The following is a 27457-nucleotide window of genomic DNA, read 5'->3' as shown; positions in this document are numbered from 1 at the left end:
ACAAACAAAATCATAACTTGCGATTCTAACAAGCAAAACCATCCTAATCTTCTAACATGATTTGTCAAAACATTAGCCCAGTCATCTAGTGTTTGGAAACAGAAATTCTAGAGCAAAAATATGCAATTAATCAACGAGGGAATGGGGAACCATCCTGCAGCGGTGGACCAGCCAGGCCATCAAACAAGAAAACTATGCTCCTATCTAAAGGATTTGTTTTCATACAAATGAACAAAAGGGGGCTGGATAGTTACCTTTCTCTGTCTTGAAGACTCAAAGGGGCGGTAGAAATCTCAAGGCAGAATGAGTGATGCAACTGCTCAAGGATCAAACAGCCCAGGTTGTAGATTTTAGTAACAAGCTATGAAGATCTGACCTTCGATAAGGATCCACCAAATTTTCAGAAACGCGACTTCCTTCTCTCCCTGCTCAGATCTTTTCTCTCAGTCCAAAGACCACAGCTTTCTTCCTTGCCGGATTCTCCTTCTTTGTTTGTTCTTCCCAAGACCCGCCACTTTCCTTTTCTTAGTCTCTTGCTTCCTTCCGTCACCCTCTCTTCCAACTTTTCAGCCGTCGCCCTTGTCTCAACTTTCCCAGCTCTCACACACTCACTCCTCTTTTGCCCTCTTCCTAGCTCTCGGCTTTCCTCTCTCTCTCTTCCCCCCCGTCACCTTGCCTATCTTGCTCCCCTTTTTTCTTTCCCGATTCCTCCCTCTCTTTTTGTTACCCACCAAAACCTCCCCCTTGCGGCTGCTATCCTTCTTCCTTTTTATATGAGAATCCTAACCTCTAAACCCTAAATCAATCCTGCCATATTTGCAGCTTAAGGAGCCGCACAGGTCCTTTCTTGCAAGCTGCTACAAATGCAGCTTGCCGCTGGTATCCTTTTTTTTTTTTTGTTTTTTTTGTTTTTTTTGTTTTTTTGAAAAGTAAGAAATAATTTTAACTAAAATAAATAAAATACTAAAAAAAAATGCTCAAAACATATTTTTATGAACAAATTCTTTTCCTTCTTTTCCTTTTCTTACAAATTTTAATTTTTCATCATTTTTCATTTTTAAATAATGAAACTAAATCTGAAACAACTACAACATATTTTTTGAACGCTTTTTTTTCTTTTTTTTTCTCTTTTTTTTATGATTTTTCCTTTTCCATGATTTTCCTACGCTAAAACTTAAAAATAAAATAAAAACTAAAAGCAACCACGACAAATGAGAATAAAAAAGTAAAAGGAATTACACCAAAAATTTGGTGTCTACAAAAATTGAACACAACAAGCTCCAGCGGCAACATATTCAGCTTCAGTTGTAGATAATGAAATAGCATTTTGTTTCTTGGTAAACCAGGATACTAAATATTTTTCAAGAAAGTTACATATACCTGTTGTACTTTTTCTATCAACCCTACAACCGTCAAAGTTAGCATCAGAGAATCCACATAAAGGGAGTTCATGACATTTAGGATACCATAGACCAAAATTCAAGGTTTCTTTTAGATATCTAAGACTTCTTTTTACTGCATTTAAATGAAATTCCTTTGGACAAGACTGAAAATGAGCACATAAACACACATCAAACATGATATCTGGTCTACTAGCAGTTAAGTAAAACAAACTACCAATCATATCTCTATACTTCTTTTCATCAACTTTTGTACCTTCTTCATTCTTGTCAAGGTTGGTAGATGTGCACATAGGTGTTCCGACCTGCTTTGAATCTTCCATTCCAAATCTTTTGAGCAGCTCCTTGGTGTATTTTGTTTGGTTGATGAATGTTCCATCTTGGGTTGGAACCACTTGGAGTCCAAGGAAGAAATTTAATTCTCTTATCATGCTCATTTCAAACTCTTTTTGCATGATATTGGAAAAATCCTTGCACAAGCTCTCATTAGCAGCACCGAATATAATATCATCCACATATATTTGCACAATTAAAAGATCATGTGAAGTTTGCTTAGTGAAAAGAGTAGTATCCACAATACCTCTTTTAAAGCCATTTTCAATCAAAAAACCACTCACATACCATACTCTTGGAGCTTGTTTTAGTCCATACAAAGCTTTTGAGAGTTTAAATACATGATTTGGATAAATTTCATTTTCAAAACTAGGAGGTTGACCAACATATACTTCTTAATCAATAAATCCATTAAAGAAAGTACTTTTAACATCCATTTGAAATAATTTAAAGTTCTTGAAACATGCAAAGGCCAAAAACATTCTAATTGATTCTAGCCTAGCTACGAGTGCAAATGATTCATCAAAATCAATTCCTTCTACTTGAGTATATCCCCTGGCTACAAGTCTGGCCTTATTTCTTACTACCTCACCTTTGTCATTCATTTTGTTTTTAAAAATTCACTTTGTGCCAATGACAGAATGATCTTTTGGTCTAGCAACTAATGTCCACACCTTGTTCCTTTCAAATTGATTTAACTCCTCTTCCATAGCTAAAATCCAGTTCTCATCTTTCAAAGTATCAACAACATTTTTTGGTTCAAAGTGTGAAACTAATGCAAAATTATCCATTAGTTGTTTAGAAGAGGAACAAGTTCTGACATTCTCGGATGGATCACCAATGATGAGCTCCTTAGGGTGGTTTTGTGTGAGGCCTCGAAAAATTGTTTATTTTAAACTCCTAATTCTAACTTATTTAATTATTTATTTGAACAATTGCCCCGAATATTATTTTCTAACCTTTTTAGACCTAATTAGATGGATCTATAGCTTAATTATATTTTTAAAGTGACTTATTTCAAAATTTTAATTTTTGGAAGCTCGTTAAATGAGAATAGTGAATGTGCATTTGGAAGTAATAACCAATTTAAGAGTACAAAGAGTCTGAAAAATTGGAGACTTGTACATTAGTCTTAAAATAAGTATTTTTATGTTTAAGTGTTCAAGTGTTAGATAGTTATACTATCGTTATAAGAATTTCTTGAAAATTCCACTTTATCGCGCACAAATCGGAAGTACGTGTTTTTACGCGCGCGATTAATTGAGGGACTTTAGACCTTTAATTTAAGACCATTAAGAGTGAATAATAATAGTATGAATGTAAGTGCATTAGAGGTTTAGTGCACTAGTGCAACAAACTCGAGGGGAAGCGAACACAAAACACGCGCGTGCGCGCGGGAAAAAAAGTTGACTTTTGAATTAATTAGAGCCACACATTTTAGCTTCTCTTGGAAGCTTCATTAGAGCCCAAAACACTCGCTTTTCTGCTCCATTCCAGCCATGCATATCAAGAAGAAAAGAACCAAATTTCTCCTTCAAGCTCTTCTTCATTTCATCACTAAATTTCCACCAAATCACCTCAAACTTTAACCACACTTTGAAATCTACTTGGAGAGCAACTCAAGCTACAAAAAGAGATTCAAATCCCTTTTTCTTGAGTAAGGAGGACCGAAATTTCTGCCTTAATCATCTAAGAAAGAAAGTGACGATCAACCTTGCAAATCTTGACTTATGGAAGTTGTTTAGCACTTATGAATTCATAATTTCTTATGAGTAGCTTTAAATTATTGAAAAATTGGTGAGTGGGCTCTATGAACTCCCACTATGGTTTGATGGACTGATTTTGTGAGTTTTGATGTTAATAATGTTGGATTAGTGCTTAAATTAGTAGAAATGAGTGATATTATGGATGAAAGCTCAAAGGAAGTGAAGGCGAGAATTTTTCCATTTCTGCCCCTGTGAATGCCGTGACCTTTAGAGCATATTTTTTAAGTCCTATTGAATTTTTTATATGTATATATGTTGTATGGGTTGTGTGGAAGGTTTCCACAAAAAATTACGTGATTTGGTTGGCCAAATGTGGTGATTTCAAAAGTTCATTCAAAACTGAAAATTTTCCCGTATTGCACTGGCAGTGTTTTTCAAACAGCTATAACTTTTTACTCCGATGTCTAAATCGAGTGCTATTTGCTGAAATGGAAACTAGTCATTCCCAGCTTTGCAAAGGTATAAAATGCACATTCTGATTGCACCTGAATAATCCATACCAATCATTTGAACGTGACTGTCCTGTTTCACTAATTCACTGGAAGCTCTATATTGAGCAGCGAATTGATGCTCAAATGTGAGCTAGTTGTGGACAGATTTTGAAAATGATTTCTTCTGAGAAATTGTAGCTTTATGAATCTAGTTTTCAAATCCATCAACCACGCTCAATTCCAAGTTGAATTGAGCGATTTTTGGCCGATGTTCGAAACTGATTCAGAGATTGAAATCTTTCGGCTAGTTGATGCCTTAACCTTGATTGGGACTTGCTGTTTCGAAATTCTTGGTGTTAATCACCTACCAACACATCTTGGATGCTTCTTAAACAATGTCTATACAAATGAATGATATTTAAGATGTCTTCGTTGGCCAAACGTTTGCGAAAAGGAAAACTCAAGTACAATGCAGATTTGCCTTAGAAATTTGGAAACTTTAGTGATTTGGTTAACCAACTTTCCATATGTATTTTTCCATGAAATCTGACAGAGAAATAGCCCTTATATGGTAGTATAAGACTGTTAATTTTGGTGCAATTTCAAGTCCGTTAAGATGTTCAACCAAAGTCCCAACATTCGTGAATTAAATCTGGAATTTAGCCTAACGGTCTCACTTTTCAATAACTTTGAGCCGCCATATCTTGGTGCTCAAAACTCTAATTCTTGTTCTGCTTGTTTGTTTTAAACTTTGATTATAATTCTAATTGAGTTTAAAATTTTAGAGGCTAGTTCAAATTCTGTGAATTTTGACGAATTTCTAAAGTTGGCCAAAAACCAACCCCGAAACTGCCTTGATAGTCTAAAATAGTAACTTTGAGCCAAATTTTAAATATCTTTCATTTGGAACCATGGAAAAGTATCTTCTAGGAACTTTTAGTACTTTGGAAGGAGTTTCCAACGGTACCAAGTTTTCTAATTTTGGACTTGTAAAGAATGAGATACGATTTTTCAAAGATTTCGTATCAAAACTGAAATTTTCGAAACTTAAGGAAATGGAGTTTTTCGAATTCTCCATTTCCCTTCGATATCACATGATCGTTTTACACTTGAATTTAGAAATGAAAACCAGATTTCTCTTGTACTTTAAAACCCTGCCTTTGAGCCTCGATTCACGTGTAAATAGGGCTCATTTTCATGAGATTTTCTTAGATTGTACTCTAGTACAATCTTCTTCGATAATTGGGATTATGAGTGATAGATTATTATTAATTGCTCAGGCACTCAAGAGGACCTTCAAGGGGATCTCACAGGAGATGCCTAACTTATCGCTTGTTGTAGACACCAAAATTTTAGTGTAATTTCATTTACTATTTAGTTTTATTTGTCATGTTAGTTTTATTCACTTTTTAGTTTTTAGTTTTTTAGTTTTATCTTTATTTGAAAGTTTTTAGCATAGAATTTCTCGAAAAAGAAAAAAAAGAGAAAAAAGAAAAGAAAAAAGATGAAAATGAAAAATGAAGGAAAAAAGATTGAAAAATGGCAACTTTATTGTTTTTAGTGTGATGCTACTTAAATTGTTGTTTTTTATTACTTAGTTTTATTATTATTCTAAAAAAAAAAGGGGGAAAAAACCGAGAAAACCCGCATACAGGTTTTGGGCTGTTTAAGAAGTTACAAACATTTTTTGATTGCATTTTATTTTTTATTTCTATTATTGTTATTATTATTATTAATATTTTATCCTGGAAAAGAAAAATCGTGACATGTAAGCTGCGTATTTTCGCAGCTTGCAAGGAAGGCCTCGGGCAGCCCTTTGGCTGCAATTTTAGAAAAGAAGGCTGGTGGTTCCAGGTGGTCAGACACCTGGCTAAATGGAGGAAGCTTCCATGCAAGGTGGAAGGCTAAAATGAAAAGAAGGAGAAGCAGCAAAGGAGGACCGTGGGATGAAGGGTTTGGCATGAAGGTGGGTTGCATTTGGCAGTAGCCGACAGAGGAAAAAAGGGGGGATCTGGAGAGAGCTAGCAAACAGGAGGGAGGAGAGAGGACGGACGGCTAGGAAAAGAAACCAGAGAGGGGTGGCTAAGAAAATTGAGAGAAAAGAAAGGAAGAACAGGAAAGCAAGAACAGTCAAGGGTTGAGGAAGAAACCGGCAACTTAACAAGGAGAGAGGTGATCGAGAATCTGGAGGGCAATCGCAGCAGAAAAGTGGAACTTTTCCCAGCTTCGCTTGGCCTGCGTCAGTGATTCATTGCTCCTCCCTCCAGGCGTTGTTTGTCTACGATTCAAAGGAGTGAAGGTAACCTTTCATTCTCTTTCGGTCATGAATCATCAAGCTTTCATCTGATTGTTAAATCGTTTTGTCGCCAAATTTGCTGTGAGTTTTCTTCCTTCACGTTTTTATTTGTACATCTGGGGAGATGGTGGATCCGCGTCATGGCTGTCATCTTGGATGTCTGCTGATGAAGCTGTAAACTTTAGTTGGTTTCGGATGATATCACCATAGATTTCATCCGAAACAGAGACCAATTGCTTTTTCCCCGTGCATCCTTCATGCTTTCCCCTTGCTTTGTTTGAAAATGGTCCGTGTATCATTTGTTTTGGCTGTCAGGACCCTTAAGAGTCAGATTTAGAGTATGCTGCGACAAGCTTCAAGCTTTTGGCTTGTTGCAGCCATTTTTTTTTCTTCTTGGTTGCTGAATTTGCAGCGGATCTGGCATGTTTGACGTGATGTGTTTATATTGCTCTGATGTTCTGGTTTTGTTTATTGGGAGTGTGGATTGAAGTCTTTAGAAGTTTGTTTCGGAGATTAGATTTGTTTGGGTGTTTTGGGTAATGCATACTTGTTTTGTAGTCTATTCCTTCATGACTGTTTTGACACTAAAGCTTCCGAGAAAGAATGGCATTTCTGGGTTTGAAATTTGCATGTTTGGGTGTCGAATGCTATGTTTCCTTGTTTATGATCGAAGCTTGATGTTTGATAGAATGTTAGCTGTGTTGGGATGGAAATTTCCATTGGATTAAACACAGCCATGGTAAAGAACCAAACCATGAAAAATGCAGCAGTCTTGCTTGTCCTGTTGCAGAAAGCCTTCTACGTGATTACATTGATTTTGCATGTAAAGCAACCTTTTGAAAATTACTTTGCTCCCTTTAGTCTCTAGTAATGCTACAAAGACCCAATTACATTCCAATCTCTTGCAATTAAGTCCTAAGTTGATTGCAACTTGAACCATTACTTGACCTTTTCTTGCTCTTGGACCTTCAAAGTTCCTAAAATGTTTCAATTGGCCTTGATTGATTGGTTAATGGTTGTTATTGGGTCCTTAGTCATTTTGCTATTTTAGAAATTTGATCAATGATTCACTTTTGCTTAGAAATTATGCATTATTTGATCATTTTTAAGTTGCAATTGAAGAAAGATTCGATGATTTGGTGAATTCAAATTGCCTTATTTGCATTTTACCATTAAATTGGTGCATTAATCCCTTGCTTTGATGGTTTTAGCCCAAGTTATCCCTTTCTTTGGTGACTCTAGCCCAAGTTAAGTCGTGTTTACTTTACTAACATCATGAATGAGGAAGTATAATTTCTTTTATCCTTTCTTTTGTCTCTCCTATGTGATCCAACGTGCTAAGTGAAGAATTGCATGTCTACTTTGCTTCCTTGCCTCTCCTTAATTCCTTTCATTTATTCATTTGCTTTTGTTTTTATTTAAGTTATTCTTTATGGGGTATGTGTACACCTCTTGGCTTGTAATAGATAGGGCTTGAAGAGCATTTTTGTCCATTTTTCCCCTTCCCCTTTTGTTAGCAAATGTGATAGGTTCATTAGATTGATTGCTTGCTTTTGTTGCTACGTGTTAATTTGCTTTATTAGGCTCTTGCATTTAGTCGAGCATGCTAAGTGTTATGTGCTACGTGTTTATAGGTGATTGGCATGTCTACTTGCTTTCTATAGTCAATGATAAATGTAATGGATGAATGCACGTCACCACACTAGTCCAACGCTAGTTGTGGCTCATTGTCCCGTTTTCCACTAGTCCAACGCTAGTAGGAATTCATAGATATGGGCTAGTCCAACGCTAGACCCTTAGGGATTTCCCTCGCTAGTTCATACTTGCATGTTTTACTACATTTCATGCATTTTTCTTAGTTTCCTAGCATTTGGCATGCTCCTCCAATCCTTCCCCTTCATTTTAGGTTCTTGCATCCTCATGCTAGTTATAGGGTACATTTGCTTGAGAGTCCCCTTTCGAAAAGGGAAACGAGCGAGTGTGGCTACAAAATAGCCTTAGCACGCTAGTTCTTCCTTCTAATCAAAGGAAAAATTAAAATCATGAAGTTAGGAGTCATTCCCGTACCCGACTTGATGCATTCCTCTAGGTTCATACACTCTTATTTTTATCATATCACTTTCTCATTTTCTTTATCCACATTCTCTCACTACTTATATTTTTCTCAATCCACATGCCATGTTTGCACAATTTTCTTTTTTTCCTATCACTTACTTATTTTTTCTACCTCACAAATTACACCCAATTGGCACACTACTATATTTCCTACTATTATACCATATTTTCATCCACTTGCACACAAACACCTTTATTTTCTCTATTGGCACACATGCACTTGCACACATGCATTTTTTCTTACATTTGCACACTTACACTCATACTTGAGTCTTCATTTGCATTATTCATGACTTCTATGAAGGCTTTCATTATTGGCCATCACAATTCATGTGGTTGGGACCAAAAAGCCTCATAAGAAACATTTTTAGATTTAGGATTGCATTTGTTTTCATATCCTTTAGTCATATCCAACATGCAACACATACTTTGGGTAGAAAAATTAGGAAAAGAAGGGGCTAAGTCACGCAACTAGCTTTGGCTAGTGTAAGGGAGTGCCTTAGGCTTTGCCTTTGCCTTCTCCCTTATCAAATGTGACCCCCGATCCCTTTCTTTGGTTACGTAGATCTAAAAGTTCTTTAAAAAGGGTTTGTTTGCTTTTCTTTCCAAAAAATTCATTTTTGGGTGACTTGGTACACCCTAACTCTATACCAAGTAGCGACTCCATTTTCCATTCAAAAACCCTTTTTGAACTTTGTTTGGCCAAACCGTCGCATTTCACAATCCCATGGCCTTTTATTTTCATTTTCACACACGTTCACATACATATCCCACACACTACTTTCACACCTTCAAAAAGTGGGGCGCGACAGTTAGCGACTCCACTGGGGACTTCCTAAGTGGGTCCAAGTATTTGATTTAGCTATTCTTTTCCTTTTTCTACCCTTTTTATGCATAGCATTTGGATATTAGGGTTGCATTTTCCTTTTTAGGACTTTTTGCCTCGCGCGCGTATCAAGGTATTCCCTCACTCACGTATATATGATTGGTTGTTTGGATGTATATTGTACTTATTTTATCTCGCGCTTTGCATTGCATTTGGGGGGGGGTGTGTGTCACCTTTAGAGCCTCGCGTTGGTTCTCAACCCCTTCCCTCAAAATAGGGAACACTTCATACGTGCACGTTTATTTACTGTTATCCCATTTTATTTTATTTTCGTGGTGTCGCTCCCCACTTTTGATGGTGTGAGTAGTGTGTGAGATATGTATGTGAACGTGTGTGAAAGTGAAAATAAAAGGCCGTGGGATTGTGAAATGCGACGGTTTGGCCAAAAATATAGTTCAAAAAGGGTTTTTTGAATGAAAAATGGAGTCGCCACTTGGTATAGAGTTAGGGTGTACCAAGTCACCCAAAAAATGATTTTTGTTTTTGAAAGAAAAAAGTAAACAAACCCTTTTAAAGAACTTTTAGGTCTACGTAACCAAAGAAAGGGATCGGGGGTCACATTTGATAAGGGAGAAGGCAAACTCAAAGCCTAAGGCACTCCCTTACCCTAGCCAAAGCTAGTTACGTGACTTAGTCCCACTTTTCCTAATTCTTCTACCCAAAGTATGTATTGCATGATGGATATGACTAATAGATGCGAGAAAAAAGAAAAATGCAATCCTAAATCTAAAATGTCTCTTATGAGGCTTTTTGGTCCCAACCACATGAGTTGTGGTGGCCAATAAGGAAAGTCCTCATAGAGGTCGCGAATGATGCAAATGAAGACTCAAGTATGAGTGCAAGTGTGAAAATGTAAGAAAACGTGCATGTGTGCAAATGTAAGATAAGTGCATGTGTGCAAATTGAGAAAATAAAGGTGTTTGTGTGCAAATAGATGAAAATATGATAGTAGATACATATAAGTGCAATTGGGTGCAATTTGTGAGGTAGAAAAACAAGTGACAAGAAAAAAAAAAGTGTGAACATGGCATTTGTATTGAGAAAGAGATAAGTAGTGAGAAAATGTAGATAAAGAAGGTGATGGAGTGACATGATGAGAATGAGAGTGTATGAACCTAGAGGAATGCATCAAGTCGGGTACGGGAATGACTCTTAACTTCACGACTTTAATTTTCCCTTTGATTAGAAGGAAGGACTAGCGTGCTAAGGCTATTTTGTAGCCACACTCGCTCGTTTCCCTTATCGAAAGGGGACTCTCAAGCAAATGTACCCTATACCTAGCATGAGGATGCAAGAACCTAAAATGAAAGGGAAAGGGTTGGAGGGGCATGCCAAATGCTAAAAAAAACTAAGAAAAATGCATGAAATGTAGTGAAACATGCAAGTATGTACCAACGAGAGGGGACGGCCTATTGGATCTAGCGTTGGACTAGCCCATATCTATGAATTCCTACTAGCGTTGGACTAGTAGAAAACGGGACAATGAGCCACAACTAGCGTTGGACTAGTGTGGTGACGTGCATTCATCTATCATATTCATCTACGACTATAGAAAGCAAGTAGACATGCCAATCACCTATAAACACGTAGCACATAACATTTAGCATGCTCGACTAAATGCAAGAGCCTAATAAAGCAAATTAACACATAGCAACAAAAGCAAGCAATCAAGCTAATGAACCTATTACATTTGCTAACTAAAACAAATGGGAGAAGGGGAAAAGTGAATAAAAATGCTCTCCAAGCCCTATCTATTACAAGCCAAGAGGTGTACACATGCCCCATAAAAGAATAACTTAATAAAAGCAAAAGTAAATGAAATAAATGAAAGGAATTAAGGAAAAGCAAGGAAAGCCAAGTAGACATGCAATTCTCACTTAGCACGTTGGATCACATAGAGGAGAGACAAAAAAGGATAAAAGAAGTTATACCTCCCCGTTTGTGATGTTAGTAAAGTGAACAAGACTTAACTTGGGCTAAAGTCACCAAAGAAATAGATAACTTGGGCTAAAACCATCAAAACAAGGGATTAATGCACCAATTTAATAGTAAAATAAAACAAAATCACCAAATTCCTCCTAATTGCAACTTAAATGAAATCCAATAATGCATAGTTTCCAAGAAAGGGACCCACCAAGGACTCAATTACAAACATTAATCAAGCACTCAAACCCAATTAAACATTTTAGGGACTTCAAAGGGCCAAAAGTAAAGAAAGGGTCAAGTAATGGTTCAAATTGCAATATTTCTAGGACCTAATTGCAAGAAATTAGGACATGATTGGGCCATAGTGAAACCAAGGAAGACTTGGGGGCCAAAGTGCAATTTTGGAAAGTTTTTCATGCAACTTTCATGCGAAGCTAGTACGAAGAAAGCTTCTGCAATTCTTCCTGCAACCTTTAGCCATTCATTCGCTCATGACTTCTTGCACAACAACAGAATAGAAGAAAACAATAACATGCCATTTTGACAGAATGATACAATCCCATCTCTCTAGCATCAAAACATGAACTGAGCTTCCCAATTGTGATAGACTAAACTTCAGGGATGAAAACATACAACACAGGAAAGAATATAAGGAACAAAAGCCTGGGAAAACAGACATGCATAATTGAAATAGTGCTAAACCAACAACGAAACCAGAATCTAACAAAATGTGAACTCAGACTTTGGTTAGAACAACTACAAGTCTAAAAATGAGAAAAGAGGCCGTGGCTGCAACAGTTTTTGGACTACTTGTTCCAGCCTGATGGCATGTCGCACATTGCTACTTGTAATGGTAAACAAACATATACATGGCATCACCATCACTCAGCAAGCCAAAGCAAAAGGAAAGCTAAACTCAGCCAGAATTTCAATAATCGAAAGAAAAGAAAAAGATCCCTCCACGCTGCTGCAACAAGCTAAAGACCCCAATCCGTCAACACTACTGTGACAAACAAGGAATTCCAATCTTGTTGCAGCCAACAAGGAACACAATGAGACAGCCACAGGTGCGCATGAACACACGAGAGAAAGAAACATGGACATAGCAAGCATAAAAAAAACATTTTTCTGCAATCCTTCAACCGCAGCTCTTGCTATTGTTTTCATGCAAATTTCACGGGCATGGTTCTTTTGTTCTTGCGGAAACTAACAATAGCGGAAAAAGACCGAAATCCCAGATTCCAAATAAAACCCAACATTCGAACAGAGGCAGACAAATTCAAAGTGAAAAAAAATGCAAGCCCTTTTTCTGTACAACCTATCCAGAATTTCGGCAAGGACAAACCCTGTAAATACCCTCCCCTTTCAAAGCTAGCATCTTGGCATTAAATTGCAACCCATGAACAAACAGCAAATGAACCTCAAACTGAACGTGCAAGGTAACAACAAACAGAAAGACGACAGCTTTAATGCTAAAGGTAAAAGCATGGGGTTCCAATCACACGCATACAGACTTGGAAAGCTTAAAGGATTAGCATCTGAAAAAAAAAAAAAGTTTACATGAGAGAATGGCTTACAGTGGCCTTCTTTTGTTGAAGATCCGGACTGAAAATAGCAGAAGGCGGTGGTAGCAGCTTTCCGCTTCGGTCAGCAATTCCGGTAACACTTCCTTGCTTGGCCTTCTCGTTTTTCCCTTCTCCTCTCTCAGCTTTCAATTTATCTCCAACTCCCGACGCTCTCCAGTTCCTCTTCTTCTCTTTTTTCAGTTTTTCCTAACCTTTTTCGGTCTCAACTCTCTCAAAGCCCTCAGTTTTCCAGCCGTCAAGAACTCCTTCTAGCTCCCTCACTCTTGCTCTGTTTTTCTGTCTTTCTTTCTCCTTTTTTCTTTCTAACTCCGCCGCCGCACCTCGGTTTTCTCTTTTTTTCTCTAAACCCTTAGCTCCCTCTTTTATATCAGACTCTCACCCTAGAAAACCTCATCTCGATGGCTTATAACCAGTTTCAGATCACCGTCCCTCTCTCAGCCATCGGATTTGCCTTCACTTCTAAATTTTCCTTTGGCTTGTGGATGAAAGCCAGGTGTAACAGTGCTAACATTGATCGAAGGGAGCTAAAGAAAACCAGGAAAATAGCCGAAAAACGCAGCTGCACTTCTCTTCTGCTGCGGCTGAAACAAAACGTCTCTCTTTTTCTTTTTTTTCTTTTTTTTTCGAACCTGTTAAATAGCCTGAAACCCGCTTGCGGGGTTCCCCCTTTTTTTTTTCTTCTTCTTCTTTTTTTTTTAAAAATAAATAATAATAATAATAATAATACAGAAATAACAATTTAAATAAACTTAAATAAAAATGTACAAAATTAGCACCCAAAGGATAAAAATAAAAACTACAATTTTCCTCTTTTTCCTCTTTTTCTTTTCTCTTATTTTTTTTACTTTTTTTTTAATCGATAAACAATAACTTGAATTTGAAAAGGATTAAAATACATTTTTGTGAAGGATTTTTCTTTTTCTTTTCAATAAATTCTTACGCTAAAATTACTCAAAAATAAAATAATAACATAAAATACAATAAATAAAAAACTAAAGAAAATACAAGAAATCAATACAAAACTAACACTAAAAATTTGGTGTCTACAGTTTGTCCCTCTTTGTCTGAGTTTTGGAAAAACTTGAGACAAAGAAGTAGACACAAAATACTCACCTGTGTTGTTTGGCTGCAAAATAATTCCAACGAACAGGAATTTAAAAAAAGAAACGGGACTGACCCGAACAGGAATTTAAAACGGGACTGACCCGAACAGAAATTTTAAAACGGGACTGACCCGAACAGAAATGTAAAACGGGACGGACCCGAATAGGAATTTTAAAACGGGACTGACCCGAACAGAAATTTAAAACAGAAATTTAAAACGGGACTGACCCGAACAAGAATTTAAAACGGGACTGACCCGAACATGAAATTTAAAACGGGACTGACCCGAACAGGAATTTAAACCGGGACTGACCTGAACAGGAATTTAAACGGGACTGACCCGAATCATGAAATTTAAAACGGGACTGACCCGAACAGAAATTTAAAACGGGACTGACCCGAACAGGAATTTTAAAAGGGGACTGACCCGAACAGGAATTTAAAACGGGACTGACCTGAACAGGAATTTTAATACGGGACTGACCCGAACAGGAATTTAAAACGAGACTGACCCGAACAGGAATTTAAAACGGGACTTCACCGGGGAGGTTTAAACAATAAATTGAGTTTTTACCTGGGAGTAGTTCAAACTTTTGTACCAAGAGGGAGATTTGATCTCTGTAGCTGAAGCGATAGCTGATGTTGTATCTTATGATCAAGCTTTGCTAATAACATCACCGCTTCATCTTTGCTTACTGGGGAGATTTTTCTGGCATCGATTTGGATGTGAAAAGGAGAGTGGTTGTTTCATTTGTAAATGCACCGTTCCTGCAAGAAAAAGAAGAAATAATGGACTTGCCACCATCATTTGATCCGGTTTGCCTTGAGAATCGTGTAAACATGAGTCTTGTGGTGCTTTTGCTTCTGTTCTGCGGCGTCTGGCTTAGTTGAACTTGTAATTTTGAAACCTTTCCATTTCTGAGACTGACAAAGTACGTATTTACCATGTCACCAAATCTATGTAGCAGCTTTGTTGCATTTTACTCCTTGCACAAACCTTAGGGTTTATCATCCATTCGAATCCAATGATGAAAAAATGATGCATGAAAAATTTGTCATATAAAAATCAATGATATATGCAGAATGATTTCCTATGTCAGGCAAAGATGAGCATGCAAAAGAATGCAGATAACCACAAGCAATCGAACGCAAATAATCGAGAGAAACCAAGAGGTTTATAAAGATACATTTTGCAAAAGAATATTTGTAAAGGAAAAATACAAATTTGGCCAATGAATATCATGTTCAAGCCTTTGGATATATTTGCTTCGGAATTCGATTCTGGCAGAAGTATCACAATCATGAGGAAAAGTCTAAATGAACCAGGTCACCAGCTGTTCCTTCTCGTTTCGTCTGTTGAGAAAACCTGCCTTGGTGCCCTTTCGGGTTTTCACCAAGGTTGCCCCCCTCCTCCTTTTTTTTTATTTTTTTTTATTTTTTTTAGGCGCCCTTTCGGGTTTTCACCTATAGAGTAGCAGAACTACCTCATTCCCGATCAACTGAGAAATGTGGTTAAGAGATTGTTGGCATCAGTAAAATGCACTTCCCATATAAATTTTAGGTGAAAGCATTATGGACATCACTTGCCAATTAATTAGCAAACTTTCAAGTAAAAATGCAGCAAGTGACAAAAGCCAGGACTTTGGGCTTTTGTAATGAGGTCCGGTGGGGTGCTTTGAAAAAGGTTGAGGCTTGAAAGCAAATTTTGATGAAAGGTGTGAAACTACCTGAGATTGCATCATTTTGAAATTATCTCCAGTTTTTAAACGAAACCAAGGAATTTTGCCCCAGTTTGATTGGATTTTCTCTCTTTGCATCTTGTATTGCATTAAAAGACTAAATTTGCCCCAGTGTGGGGTTCTTTCTCTCTTTTTTTTTTTTTTTTTTACAAAATAAATTTGCCCCAGTGTGGGATTTGCAATTCTCAGGGTTTATCAAGCAAAAATTTTGTCAATTCTGATGGCTCAAAGAGGACAAGTAGGGATAAAATGTTTTAAGTGTAAAAGAAGATGGCCTGACTTACATTTCGCCGTTTGCGTGAATTTCTAAAAGAAATTTTACATAATCAAATGAAGAACTTCTTACACATGTCCGAGTTGATGGGTTGAGGGAATGCCCGCCCATCCATTTCTGCCAAAATAAGTGCTCCGCCAGGTAATACCTTTTGGACAATGAACGGCCCTTGCCAATTTGGAGCAAATTTGCCTTTAGCTTCATCCTGCATTGGCAAAATCCGCTTTAGTACTTTGTCACCTTCTTCGAACGCATGCCGATGGACTTTTTGTTGTAAGCTTGGGCCACACGTTTCTGATAACACTGACCATGACAGATAGCATTGAGCCGCTTTTCATCGATCAAAGTCAATTGCTCATGGCGCCGCTTCATCCAATCAGCCTCCTCCAATTTAGCTTCCATGAGCATTCGTAGCGAAGGAATTTCAACTTCAGCTGGCAATACAGCTTCCATTCCATACATGAGTGAATATGGCGTTGCCCCAGTCGATGTCCGGATAGAAGTCCTGTACGCCATTAATGCATAAGGTAACTTTTCATGCCAATCGCGATGCCTTTCAGTCATTTTGCGGATAATCTTCTTCAAATTCTTATTTGCGGCTTCTACAGCTCCATTCATCTGAGGCCTATAAATGGCAGAGTTGCGGTGTCTGATCTTGAACTGCTCGCATAGTCCATATACCATGTCATTATTCAGATTGTTGGCATTGTCTGTAATAAGCGTTTTGGGTACTCCAAAGCGACAGATGATGTGATCTCTCAAGAAATTGGCAACTACCTTCTTCGTAACATGTTTGAATGACTCCGCTTCAACCCATTTAGTAAAGTACTCAATCGCCACCAATATAAATCGATGTCTATTTGAAGCAGGAGGATCGATTGTACCAATCACGTCCATACCCCACATTGAACAGGGCCATGGGGCGGTCATGCTATGTAATTCAGTAGGTGGAGCGCGTATAACGTCACCGTGCATTTGACATTTTATACATCTCCGGACAAAATCTATACAATCATGCTCCATAGTAAGCCAGAAGTGTCCGGTTCTCATGATTTTCTTTGCTAGCAAATGGCCATTCATGTGAGGTCCACAAACGCCACTATGCACCTCTTTCATCATATACTGAGCTTCATCTTCATCGACGCACCTTAAAAGGTTCAAATCTGAGGTTCTTTTGTACAAAACTTCTCCACTTAAGAAAAATTTTGAAGCCATTCTACGCAGAAAACTCTTGTCCTTTGTACTAGCATGCAGAGGGTAAGACTCTGTTTTGAGAAACTCCTTAATATCATTATACCAAGGAATGTTGTCAGCAGACTTGTCTACAACCCAACAGTGTGCAGGCTTGTCTTGGAGTTGAATCTGGATTGGTTCGATACTCAATTCATCTGGATACTGGATCATAGAAGCTAAAGTGGCCAAAGCATCAGCAAATGCGTCTCGGGCTCGCGGGAGATGTCTGAACTCCAAATTTCGAAATTGCTTGGCCAGAGTGAGCAGACTACAATGGTAGGGCAGAATTTTTGAATCTTTGGTTATTCACTGCTTCAAGGTTTGGTGCACGAGCAAATCTGAATCACTGAAAGCTATCAATTCTTTGATTTCCATTTCTAAAGCCATTTTAAGACCAAAAATGCAGGCTTCATATTCGGCCATGTTGTTCGTGCAAGCAAATTGCAATTTGGCAGCGGCAGGGTAGTGCTTCCCTTCGGGTGAAACCAAAACAGCTCCAATTCCAGCTCCGAGAGAATTCGAAGCTCCATCGAAGAAAAGCCTCCATTCAGGGCTTTGCTCACTTATATCGTCTGTGCCGCCTACAAATAAGACTCTCTCATCAGGGAAATAAGTATGAAGTGGTTGATAATCATCATCCTTTGGGTTTTCTGCCAAATGATCAGCTATAGCTTGCCCCTTGACAGCCTTTTGTGAAGTGAAAACAATATCGAACTCTGAGAGAATTATCTGCCATTTAGCCAGACGTCCAGTTAGCATCGGCTTCTCCAAAAGATACTTCAAAGGATCAGATCGGGAAATAAGATAAGTGGTATGGCTCAACAGGTAGTGTCTCAGCTTTTGAGCTGCCCAGGCCAATGTACAGCAGCTTTTCTCAATGAATGAATAATTAGCCTCATACTGCGTGAACTTTTTGCTTAGATAGTAAATGGCTTGCTCCTTCCTTCCGGAGTCATCATGCTGCCCAAGGACACAACCAACTGCTTCTTCAAGCACAGATAGGTACATGATTAATGGTCGATCCGGCTTGGGTGGCACCAAGACTGGCGGATGTAACAAATAATCCTTGATCTTATCAAAGCTTGTTGGCATTCTTCACTCCAATACAATGGCACATTCTTTCTCAATAATTTGAATAACGGCTCGCATGTGGCAGTTAGTTGGGCAATAAATCTCCCAATAAAATTGATATTTCCTAAGAAACTTTTCACGTCCTTCTGAGTTTTCGGCACTGGCATATCTCGAATTGCTTTGATTTTCGCTGGATCTATCTCTATGCCTCTTTTACTAACAATGAAGCCCAACAATTTACCAGCTGGTGCCCCAAAGGCACACTTTGCAGGATTTAGTTTCAAATTGTACTTTCGCAACCTTTCGAACAGCTTCTTCAAATCAACCAAATAGTTCTCTGCCCTTTTAGACTTGATTATGATGTCATCCACGTAGACCTCCATCTCCCGGTGGATCATATCATGAAACAGGGTGGTCATGGTCCTTTGATACGTAGCCCCAGCATTCTTTAAACTAAACGGCATCATTCGGTAGCAAAATGTGCCCCAAGGGGTGATAAAAGCAGTTTTCTCCCTATCCTCTTCTGCCATCAAAATCTGGTGGTATCCAGCGAAGCAATCACAAAAAGATTCAATCTCATGCCCAGCGGTATTGTCTAGGAGAATGTGAATATTTGGTAAAGGAAAATCATCTTTAGGACTGGCCTTATTGAGGTCTCTATAATCAACACAAACTCGCACCTCTCCATTCTTTTTTGGAACAGGGACTGGATTCGAAAGCCAAATAGGGTAATGGAAAACAATGATAATGTTGGTTTTGAGCTGTTTTTCAATTTGCTCTTTTATTTTGAGGCTCATATCTGGTTTGAATTTTCGGGGTTTTTGTTTTACGGGTGGAAAAGTAGGGTCTGTGGGCAACTTATGCACTACCACATCAGTTGAAATACCAATCATATCATCATAGGACCATGTAAATACATCCTGGAACATAGTCAAGAATTCAAGCATCTCCTTTTTCTGCCTCTCATTCAAATGAATACTAATTTGCACCTCCTAAACTTCATCTTTAGTGCCAATGTTGACCTTTTCTGTTTCTTCCAGGTTCGGTTTTGGTTTCTCCTCATATTGTTCAAAGTTCTTTGCACAAGAATCGAATACCTCCTCATTATCACTCTCGCTTTGGAGCTCAGATTCCCAGACCTCCAAGTCGTGAGTGATATAGAGATTGCCATTATTGAATTCCAGAACAGTGATATCCAAAGGGTCAAACAGTTTTATTTTTGGCCATCTGAAAGAATTAACGAACGTGGGGTAATAAGCAAACAAACATACAACAATCAAATGAATAAGCAATATGACAAACGAATAAACAAAACAACATGATAAGAACCACTTGTGCATTTTCATAAAACCTTTGATTGAAAGCGAAAATAAAAGGAAAGCAAGCGGAAACAATATTTACATGTGCAAATTTTAGTCAAAGATAAAGATGCTTTCATTAGCTATTTACAGATGCAGAAGTATTTTCATGAATTCGCATGAATGACAAACCCCTCTAGTTTTACCGAAACTCCTTCTGAATGGGCAGAAACTCGGCTGTCCAATTGGAAATTGATCCTTCAGGGATGTCGGGAAACTCGGCCTCATCTGGGAGACTGTCTTCAAATGTTGCCCCAACGAACAATTGGGCCAAACTGGTTTCGATTTCGTCAACTGGGTTAATCTCTAACGTGATCACCTCGGTTGGTCGTGGAAAGGTATAATGCAGTGGTGGAATATCAAAGGCCTTTTGCCTGCTTTCTTTCTCTGCTCTCTTGCGTTCCTTCATTTCTTTGATGTCTTTAGCGGTTGGTCGGAAACCCAAACCGAATGAGTCATTCTTCTCCACAATTACCACTGGTTTCAGAATTCCTTGTAAATCGCGTCCCAGCCCTTTGTCAAACTCATATCCTCCGCGAATCATTTCCTTAGCCATCATGACACTGGCCTTTGACAGAGCTCGTTCCTCTTTTGTTATCCAACTTACGGAGACGATATCAGCTGTGCTATGAGGGGTCACTGTGGCGTTTCGGCTACCATCTTCTTCGGACCCAGAATCAGCAATTACGAAGCAATTCTCTTCGGCAAAGATAGTTATCAACTTGTCATTTACTATGAATTTTAACAATTGATGCAATGAAGAAGGCACAGCCCCGGACTTATGAATCCACGGCCTTCCAAGCAAAACATTGTAAACACTAGGAAAGTGCATAACTTGGCAGGTTATTTGAAACTGTGCGGGCCCCATCTCGATCACTAAATCCACTTCTCCTATTGGTTCCCTTTGTGCTCCATCAAAACCTCGAACTATGGTCCCTGAAGACCTCAGCTTGATATCTTGCAACCCTAGCTTTTCCAAGGTACTCCAAGGACAGATATTAAGCGCAGATCTGTTGTCAATCAACGCCTTTGGTAGCATTTTCCCATTGTACCTCACAGCTATGTACAGAGCCTTGTTATGTCCAATACCTTCTGCTGGTAATTCATCATCGGAGAAAGTGATTTGCTTTGTAGATAATACATTCCCAACTATATGTGAGAAATTATCAACCGAAATGTCCTTAGGGATTTGAGCTTTAGTCAACACTTCGAGCAACGCATCCCTATGCATATCCGAAGAAAAAAGCAGATCCAACATGGATATTTGGACGGGCGACTTGCTTAGCTTCTCGACTACGTTATATTCGCTTCTTTGCAGCCTTTTAAGAAAATCCAAGGCTTCCTTCTCAGTAATTGCTGGTTTAGCGGGCAGCTCGGGACCGTTTGTTTTAATCGGGACGGTAGCTCCAAACGGACTTGCAATTCTCCCTGATCTAGTGACCACTGACACCTCCTCTTTGGCAACTGGCTTTCCTCCAATTTGTATGACAGATTCATTGTAATTCCATGGCACTCGTTGCAAACTTAGAACAGGCGCCTGCTCTGGGAATTCGATGACCACTGGCTCCAAAGCCTCGCTCTCAGCTGGAGTGAGATCCAAAGTAAAGGGTCTTTTGTCTTCCTCAAATGGCATCTCTATTACAAATGGTTGGTCTGTGACCCCAAACACCTCAGCTTCCCTTGCCAATTTTTGGGCTAGTTCGTCATACTCTCTGTCGTCCAGAATGACCCCAATGGTATTAGCATGTTCCGGCAAGGGGTTCCTATTTATATTCGGCCCTTGTGCCTCCCTTTTCCAAATTACAATCTCTCCAGCTTCAATCATATCTTGAACTTTATGCTTAAGAGCCTTGCAATCCAAAGTTGAATATCCGGGTGCCCCTGAATGATAAGCACAGACAGCTTGTGGGTTATACCACGCGGGCATGCCATATGGATAGGTAGGAGGGGGTACCATACCAATTTTCCTGGCGGCCTTCAACTGGTCATACAATTGGTCCAGAGGCCTGCCTAAATTGATAAATGTACGGCTAGGGGGTCGGTTGTAAGGTTCAGGAGGTTGAGGATAGCTGTAAACATGTCTATTTGGGGAAGGAAATCTTGGGTTATATGGAGGGCGAGGTCGGTTTTAGGGCGGATTTGGTTGAGAAATTTGAAAAGGAGCTAAAGGTGAGTTAGGATAGCTTGGGCGAGGTCGAAGGTGATGGATATTGGTAGTATATACATGGTGCGGGTTTGAATAATAAGGGTAATGTGGTTGATAGGTTGGATTGTGTTGGTATCGGGGTTTGGGTGAAGGGTTCTGGTTCCAGATAAAAGTTGCATCCCCCTCTTTCTTTTTAAAATGCAGCTTCTTTCCACTGCTCCCTTGCCCTTGCAAAGCTTCTACTTGCGATTTTAAGGCAGAGACGTTAACAATTTTCCCGGTTCTCACAAAATCATCATACTCTTCGAGTTTATTCACAATCGCAGCAAATGAACATCCGGTCATACGGAAGATTTCTTCAAAGTGTGGAGGATCATGCGCCTTTATAAAAGTGCGAACAATTTCATCTTCGGTCATCGGAGGCTCAACCTTGGCAGCTATCTTTCTCCATCTTTTGGCGTATGTCTTGTGACCTTCAGATGGTCGCCTCTTTGTGCCTTCCAAAGTAGTTCTGGTTGGTGCTAGCTCGTAATTATATTCGTATTGTCTGATGAAGGCGTTGGATAGATCAAGCCAAGTCTTCACCTCCTCTGGCTTTAAGTTGGAATACCAATCGAGGGCGTCTCCCTCTAGACTCTCTGGAAATAACCTTAATGGCAAGTTTTCGTCATCCACCGGTCTGCCCAACTTGTTGGCAAACAAACGCAAGTGTGTCTTAGGGTTGCCCGTACCATCATATTTATTGAACTTCGGAGTCTTGAACCCCACGGGCAGCTGTACATTTGGAAACAGGCACAGATCATCGTAGTCTAGCACCCCGTGTTTGCTTAAACCTTGGCTTTTCTTGATGAACTCATCGAAACGATCCAATCTCTTGAGTAGCTTCATATCCACCGGGGCGGACGACTCTCCCACTTCTGGCTTGGTTTGAACAGTATGCTCTGGCACAACAGGCTCTGCGGTAGTCTGATAAAAAGCTTGTGGATCCAGAGGCATGTTTGGACCACCTTGAGGCTGAAATCCTTGCCCATAGGAAGGATAGAACAGAGGATTTTGAGTATAAGTATACTGCGGGTTGAAAACTCCCTCAAAAGTGGTTTGAATTGGAGGAATGACAAATGGTTCGGATTCCGGTTGTTTGGCGGGCACAGGCTCAGGCTGCACTCCGCTACTAATGAGCTCGTCGATCAACTTCTTTTGGGCGGCCATTTCAGATGCCATTTCCCCAAATTTGGTGAGTAATTCAGTCAACTGAACCCCGGGACTTGTGGCTTCCGGCTGGGTAGTTGCAGCGGTCTTATCAGACGATTCGGGCTGAGTACTCATGTCTACATGATTCCTTTGGGTTTTACTTCGGGATCGCGTTATGATGGGGCTTCGACGAGAAGCTATGTTTAAATATTACCTGAAAATATGAAATGACTTGCCTTTAGATCTTAACCCTGGCTTAGCTTTCCAGAAAAAAATAAAGAAAAAAGAAAAAGACAAGAGTTAGTAAATATCCAAAAAATTCGGATGCATGTCCTATTGGGGGGCCCTTTTCGCGCCAAGGGTAGGCCTAGTATGATGCAACACCTTCGAAATGGGACCCGTAACACAAACCTGTTTTTGACAACAATGCTAAATAAGGGCGAAAGAGAAATCGCTTTCATTGATAAGACTTGTCAATATTTACATCATGTCATGAAGACGATTCCGTACAAGATTGCCAAAACTTCTGAGCCTATCTAATACAGAGTCCCTAGTTTCTCTAGCATATGGAACTCTAACATGTTCAGCTTGGTCATACAATTCTCCGCACTTCCTTTTCAGCTCTTGACGCTTTTCTCGTTCATTTTCATATAATTGCTTGTTTTGCTCCGCTATCCCTTTGTATGTCTCGACAGACTTACTTAATTGCAGAATTTCTCTATCCTTTGCTTCGATAACAGCTTTCAACCTTTTCACCTCCTCGGCTGGCTCATCTTGTGTTCCTTGTGTAGCGGACCCTCTTACCCAGTCTTCGTATTGTGGAGTGGTCAATCCCTTTTGCTTGAGTTCCGGGATGTATTTAAACCTTTCATCATCAGATAGCTTCACCCATGCCTCAATAATCCGATCTTTCATAGGGAATTGGTTTGGGCATGTTTCTTCATCAAAAATAATGGTAAACTCTTTCATATCAAGTGCAGGCGGGACTTCTTGGGTGCGTCCTAACTGTCTAAGAAACCTCTTTGGGGTGTATGCGGTGATTCCTTGGGTACCCAGTAAAAGAACAAATTCAGATACTTGAGTGTGAAGAACAGGTTTGATACAATTGGTCCAATCCAATACCCATCTAATATTTTGATCAGTCATATTCTTCAAGAAATCCACAAACTCAGATGCATTATATGGCAGACCCTCTCTGTTAACCCTCTTATGGTGTGTAGTTATCCAGTTGTACGCAGCCATTGGTAGACCCTCGGGAATAGACGATCGCCTCATGAAGTGCTCCATACCCCATACATGTTGAATCCAATTTGAACCACGAAGAACTTTTTCCCTCTCTGACAAGTAGTGCAGGCTATGAAAATATCGGCCAAAATAGTCGGTATAATAGAACACTGTTTATCTTTCATTCCTAGAAATAGGTCGTACAAGATCTTAGTGAGCTTAAAGGCTATCTTTTTGTCTTTTCTGGGGAAAAAACAGGTTCCAGCCATAACCAACCCGTATACCCATACTCTCTTTCGTTCCCAGATTTCCTTGAAAGTGAACGAGAAATCTCCTAGGTGCCTCTCAAACCCATCCTTTGAAGCGAATCAATCAAATAAGAACTTTGCCTCTATATTTTGGTCCGACCCTCGTATTGCTGATTTCTTTAACCCGATGAAACGACAAAATTCGGCTTTGTTAGACACTAACGGAAATGTGACAGCCCCACTTTCCCCTAAGGCGAACCAAAGGGGTTAGCGGACTGCCTGCCCAGCTCTCGCCAGGACTACGGTACAGTTTACGTCGATCTATAACGTTCCGGAACATCCCATTGCACGTAAACAAGTCAAAAGAGTCAAAATAAAAAAAACGAAAAAAATTTGCCGAAAATGAATAGTGCAGGCCACGTCAGAATCCGGCCGGAATCTGGCCGGATTTCCGGCCGGATTCTCGGCCGGATACTAGGCCGAGAGCAATCCAAAATGTTCTCCAAAACCCTCCGCAATCCGGCCGGCAATCCGGCCAGTTTCTGGCCGGATTCCTGGCCGGATTCAGTCCAGTGACTTTTCGTTCAAAATTTTCCTTTTGCCGTTTGAAATCCAAATCGATTCAAAGTTCAGCCAAACATCAACCAAGCATATATACATTGAAATCCAACATTCCAAGCCAAATCGGCATACCAAAATATCCAACTAATCCATACATGTACAATAACCAATTACAAACCAAACATTGGAGGAAACAAAACACTTAGGGTTTCACCCTCAAGGAGCTACTCAAAATACATGTACATGAGCTCAACTTGTCATTCAACTATTACAATCTTTGCCAAAAGTGTTCATTTTCCTGTAAGGAAAACAAATGGAACGGTGTGAGCTAAAGCTCAGTGAGCAACTATCACAATAGCAGTTAAGATCACATAAGCATAACCATTCAAGTCAAGTATACAATTTCGAAGTAAAGCAATTCAATGAAAGGATACGGTCGGCTCTCAAGAGCCCATTTCCACGCTTACATTCTTGATCCACACTCATTGACCCTCCGTCAATGTTAAAAGTACCAAACCGTAGACCTCACTTCACTTCCATTCCTTCCACCCAACATACCCCAACCGGGCCCGCACTCCATTCAGTCATTTTGGTAATACTCGAGTTTACCGGAACCAAGGGTCTCATTACCACAAGGTTCCCCAGTACAGTCCCCGTGGCATGATAATTTTCACGACCAAGCCCTCGCCGGCTCGATCCAATTAACTACCATACGGGGTTGAGCTCATAAATGCAGTAAAGCCATTGGATACTCGTCCAACGACACCAAATCAGTTTCCATGAATGGAATGCAGTATCTCATATATCCAGTGCAGTCTTTCAGTAAAATAATTAATAGTCATGAATAAAATCACAAGGGGTGAGGGCGATCAAGTACACCCTCACCTCAATCATTCCCAATAACCAAGTAAGCCTTCAAGGCATCAAATACACATAGCACAAAGCCACATTATAACAAGTAGGTGAGTAGTATACTCACCAAGTGAGAAAATGATGTTTCATGCACCGTCGTTAAACGAACGTCGTGCACCACCGTTTCCTCCTAGAACAAGTGAACAATTACCATAAGACTCGATAACGAGTCACAAAGCCAAGCCAATTATAACCCAATAGGGTTTCATGCATGGAAATTCAAGTGTTAAATACGTAACCTTTACTCAAGTCGAGAATATAGTTTTCTAAATTTCGAGAAAAAATGCGGGCAGCATGCCCTTTGTGTTTACCAAATTCTCCAGCCATAAGGCTTCATTATTTTTCTTCAATCACAACCCAACAACACACATATAAGCATTTCATGTCAAGAGCCGTTCCATAGCTCACAATATCATAAAACAAGAAACCATACCGAGCCATAAACAACACCAATTCACAACCCCAATAGGGTTTTATAAACATATACTAGCATGAAAGCAAACCAGAAATTAAGAAAGGCTTTAATGTTGGCCTTGATAAGAAAACCGGTTTTGACGTCATAATGCGGTAATGGCACAACTCTCACTACAAATATCGGTTGGGGGTGTAAGACCCACCGTTTCGAAGCTATGGAACAGGGCTACAACAATGTAGAAGACCACTCAATCCAGTTCTTATCACAACTAGGTCAAATATGCTAAATAGTAACCCAGAATTCCCACAACAGGTTTGCAAAACACACAAAACTGTAATACGTCAATCTCAGCCTACACAGGTCCAAATGCCGAAATTCCAAAGGCATAAGTTAGCTAAGATATCCAGCTACATTTCATCAGAAGACACCAACTTAAAAATCCAAACCAAATCCAGTCAAAACAGGCAATTACTATCGCAGTTCCGCACATTCTGTTCACCAAAAACAGCAACAGTAAAAACGGCATAACTCTCTCTATACTACTCCAAATTCCCTGAAATTTTGTAGGCACTTCATACTCACCAATACCTACAACTTTCATGTTTTGAGTAAAGTCCAATTCGGCCTCTAGCTATGACCTAAAATTTCGGACAGAATTGGGAATAATATGAACCCTAACTTTCCATTTTCCATCCAAATCCAAAATTGATTACATTTTCCTATCCAATACACCTCATAGAGTCATTATCAGCCATTACCATTCATCATACAAGGCCACAACATCCCATTCATATTAAACCAGAAAAATTCCCAATAAAATAAAAACTTCACCAAAACTCTTCAAATCAAGATAAAAACCAGAAATTTCAGCACTCTTATCACTAATAAGCACAACATAAGCATCATTAGGTGTAGTAGGGTGTTTCAAGCTTCACTTACCAAGAACCAAGAGAGAGGAAGATGTTGTGCACCTTAGTCCTTCAAACAAAGTTCACCAAACAACTTACTATCACTAGAAGGAAGAATTTTATGGAGTAGAATCTATTCTAGGTGATTAGTTGTGGAAGATTGAGTGAAATGGAAGCTAAAAGTTGAAGAATTTCCTTCCTTCTTTGAGCTTGAGAGGTTCGGCCATCAAGAGTGAAAAATGGTGCATTTTTGTGATTTTTGAAGATATATAACCAAGTTGGGTCAAAGGTCAAAAATGTGAATAGTATTTCTTAAGGTCAAACCAATACTTAT

The 27457-nt window shown here is 39.3% G+C and overlaps 1 protein-coding gene across 1 annotated transcript in view; it reads right to left on the bottom strand.

The window, feature by feature from the left end:
• Positions 1-22660, bottom strand: part of LOC140038482 (uncharacterized) — a 49028-nt gene extending 26368 nt beyond the window's left edge. The window contains exons 1-2 of the mRNA XM_072083852.1: positions 21743-22660; positions 19737-21499 (exon numbers count right to left, since the gene is read on the bottom strand). Coding sequence (XP_071939953.1) covers positions 19737-21499; positions 21743-22660 — 2681 coding nt within the window. The remainder of the gene's footprint in view (positions 1-19736; positions 21500-21742) is intronic.
• Between the last annotated feature and the right edge of the window lie 4797 nt (positions 22661-27457).

Source organism: Coffea arabica, chromosome 3e, assembly GCF_036785885.1.
Source record: "Coffea arabica cultivar ET-39 chromosome 3e, Coffea Arabica ET-39 HiFi, whole genome shotgun sequence".
Taxonomy (NCBI): Eukaryota; Viridiplantae; Streptophyta; class Magnoliopsida; order Gentianales; family Rubiaceae; genus Coffea; species Coffea arabica.
This window is presented reverse-complemented; position numbering and strand designations above follow the sequence as displayed.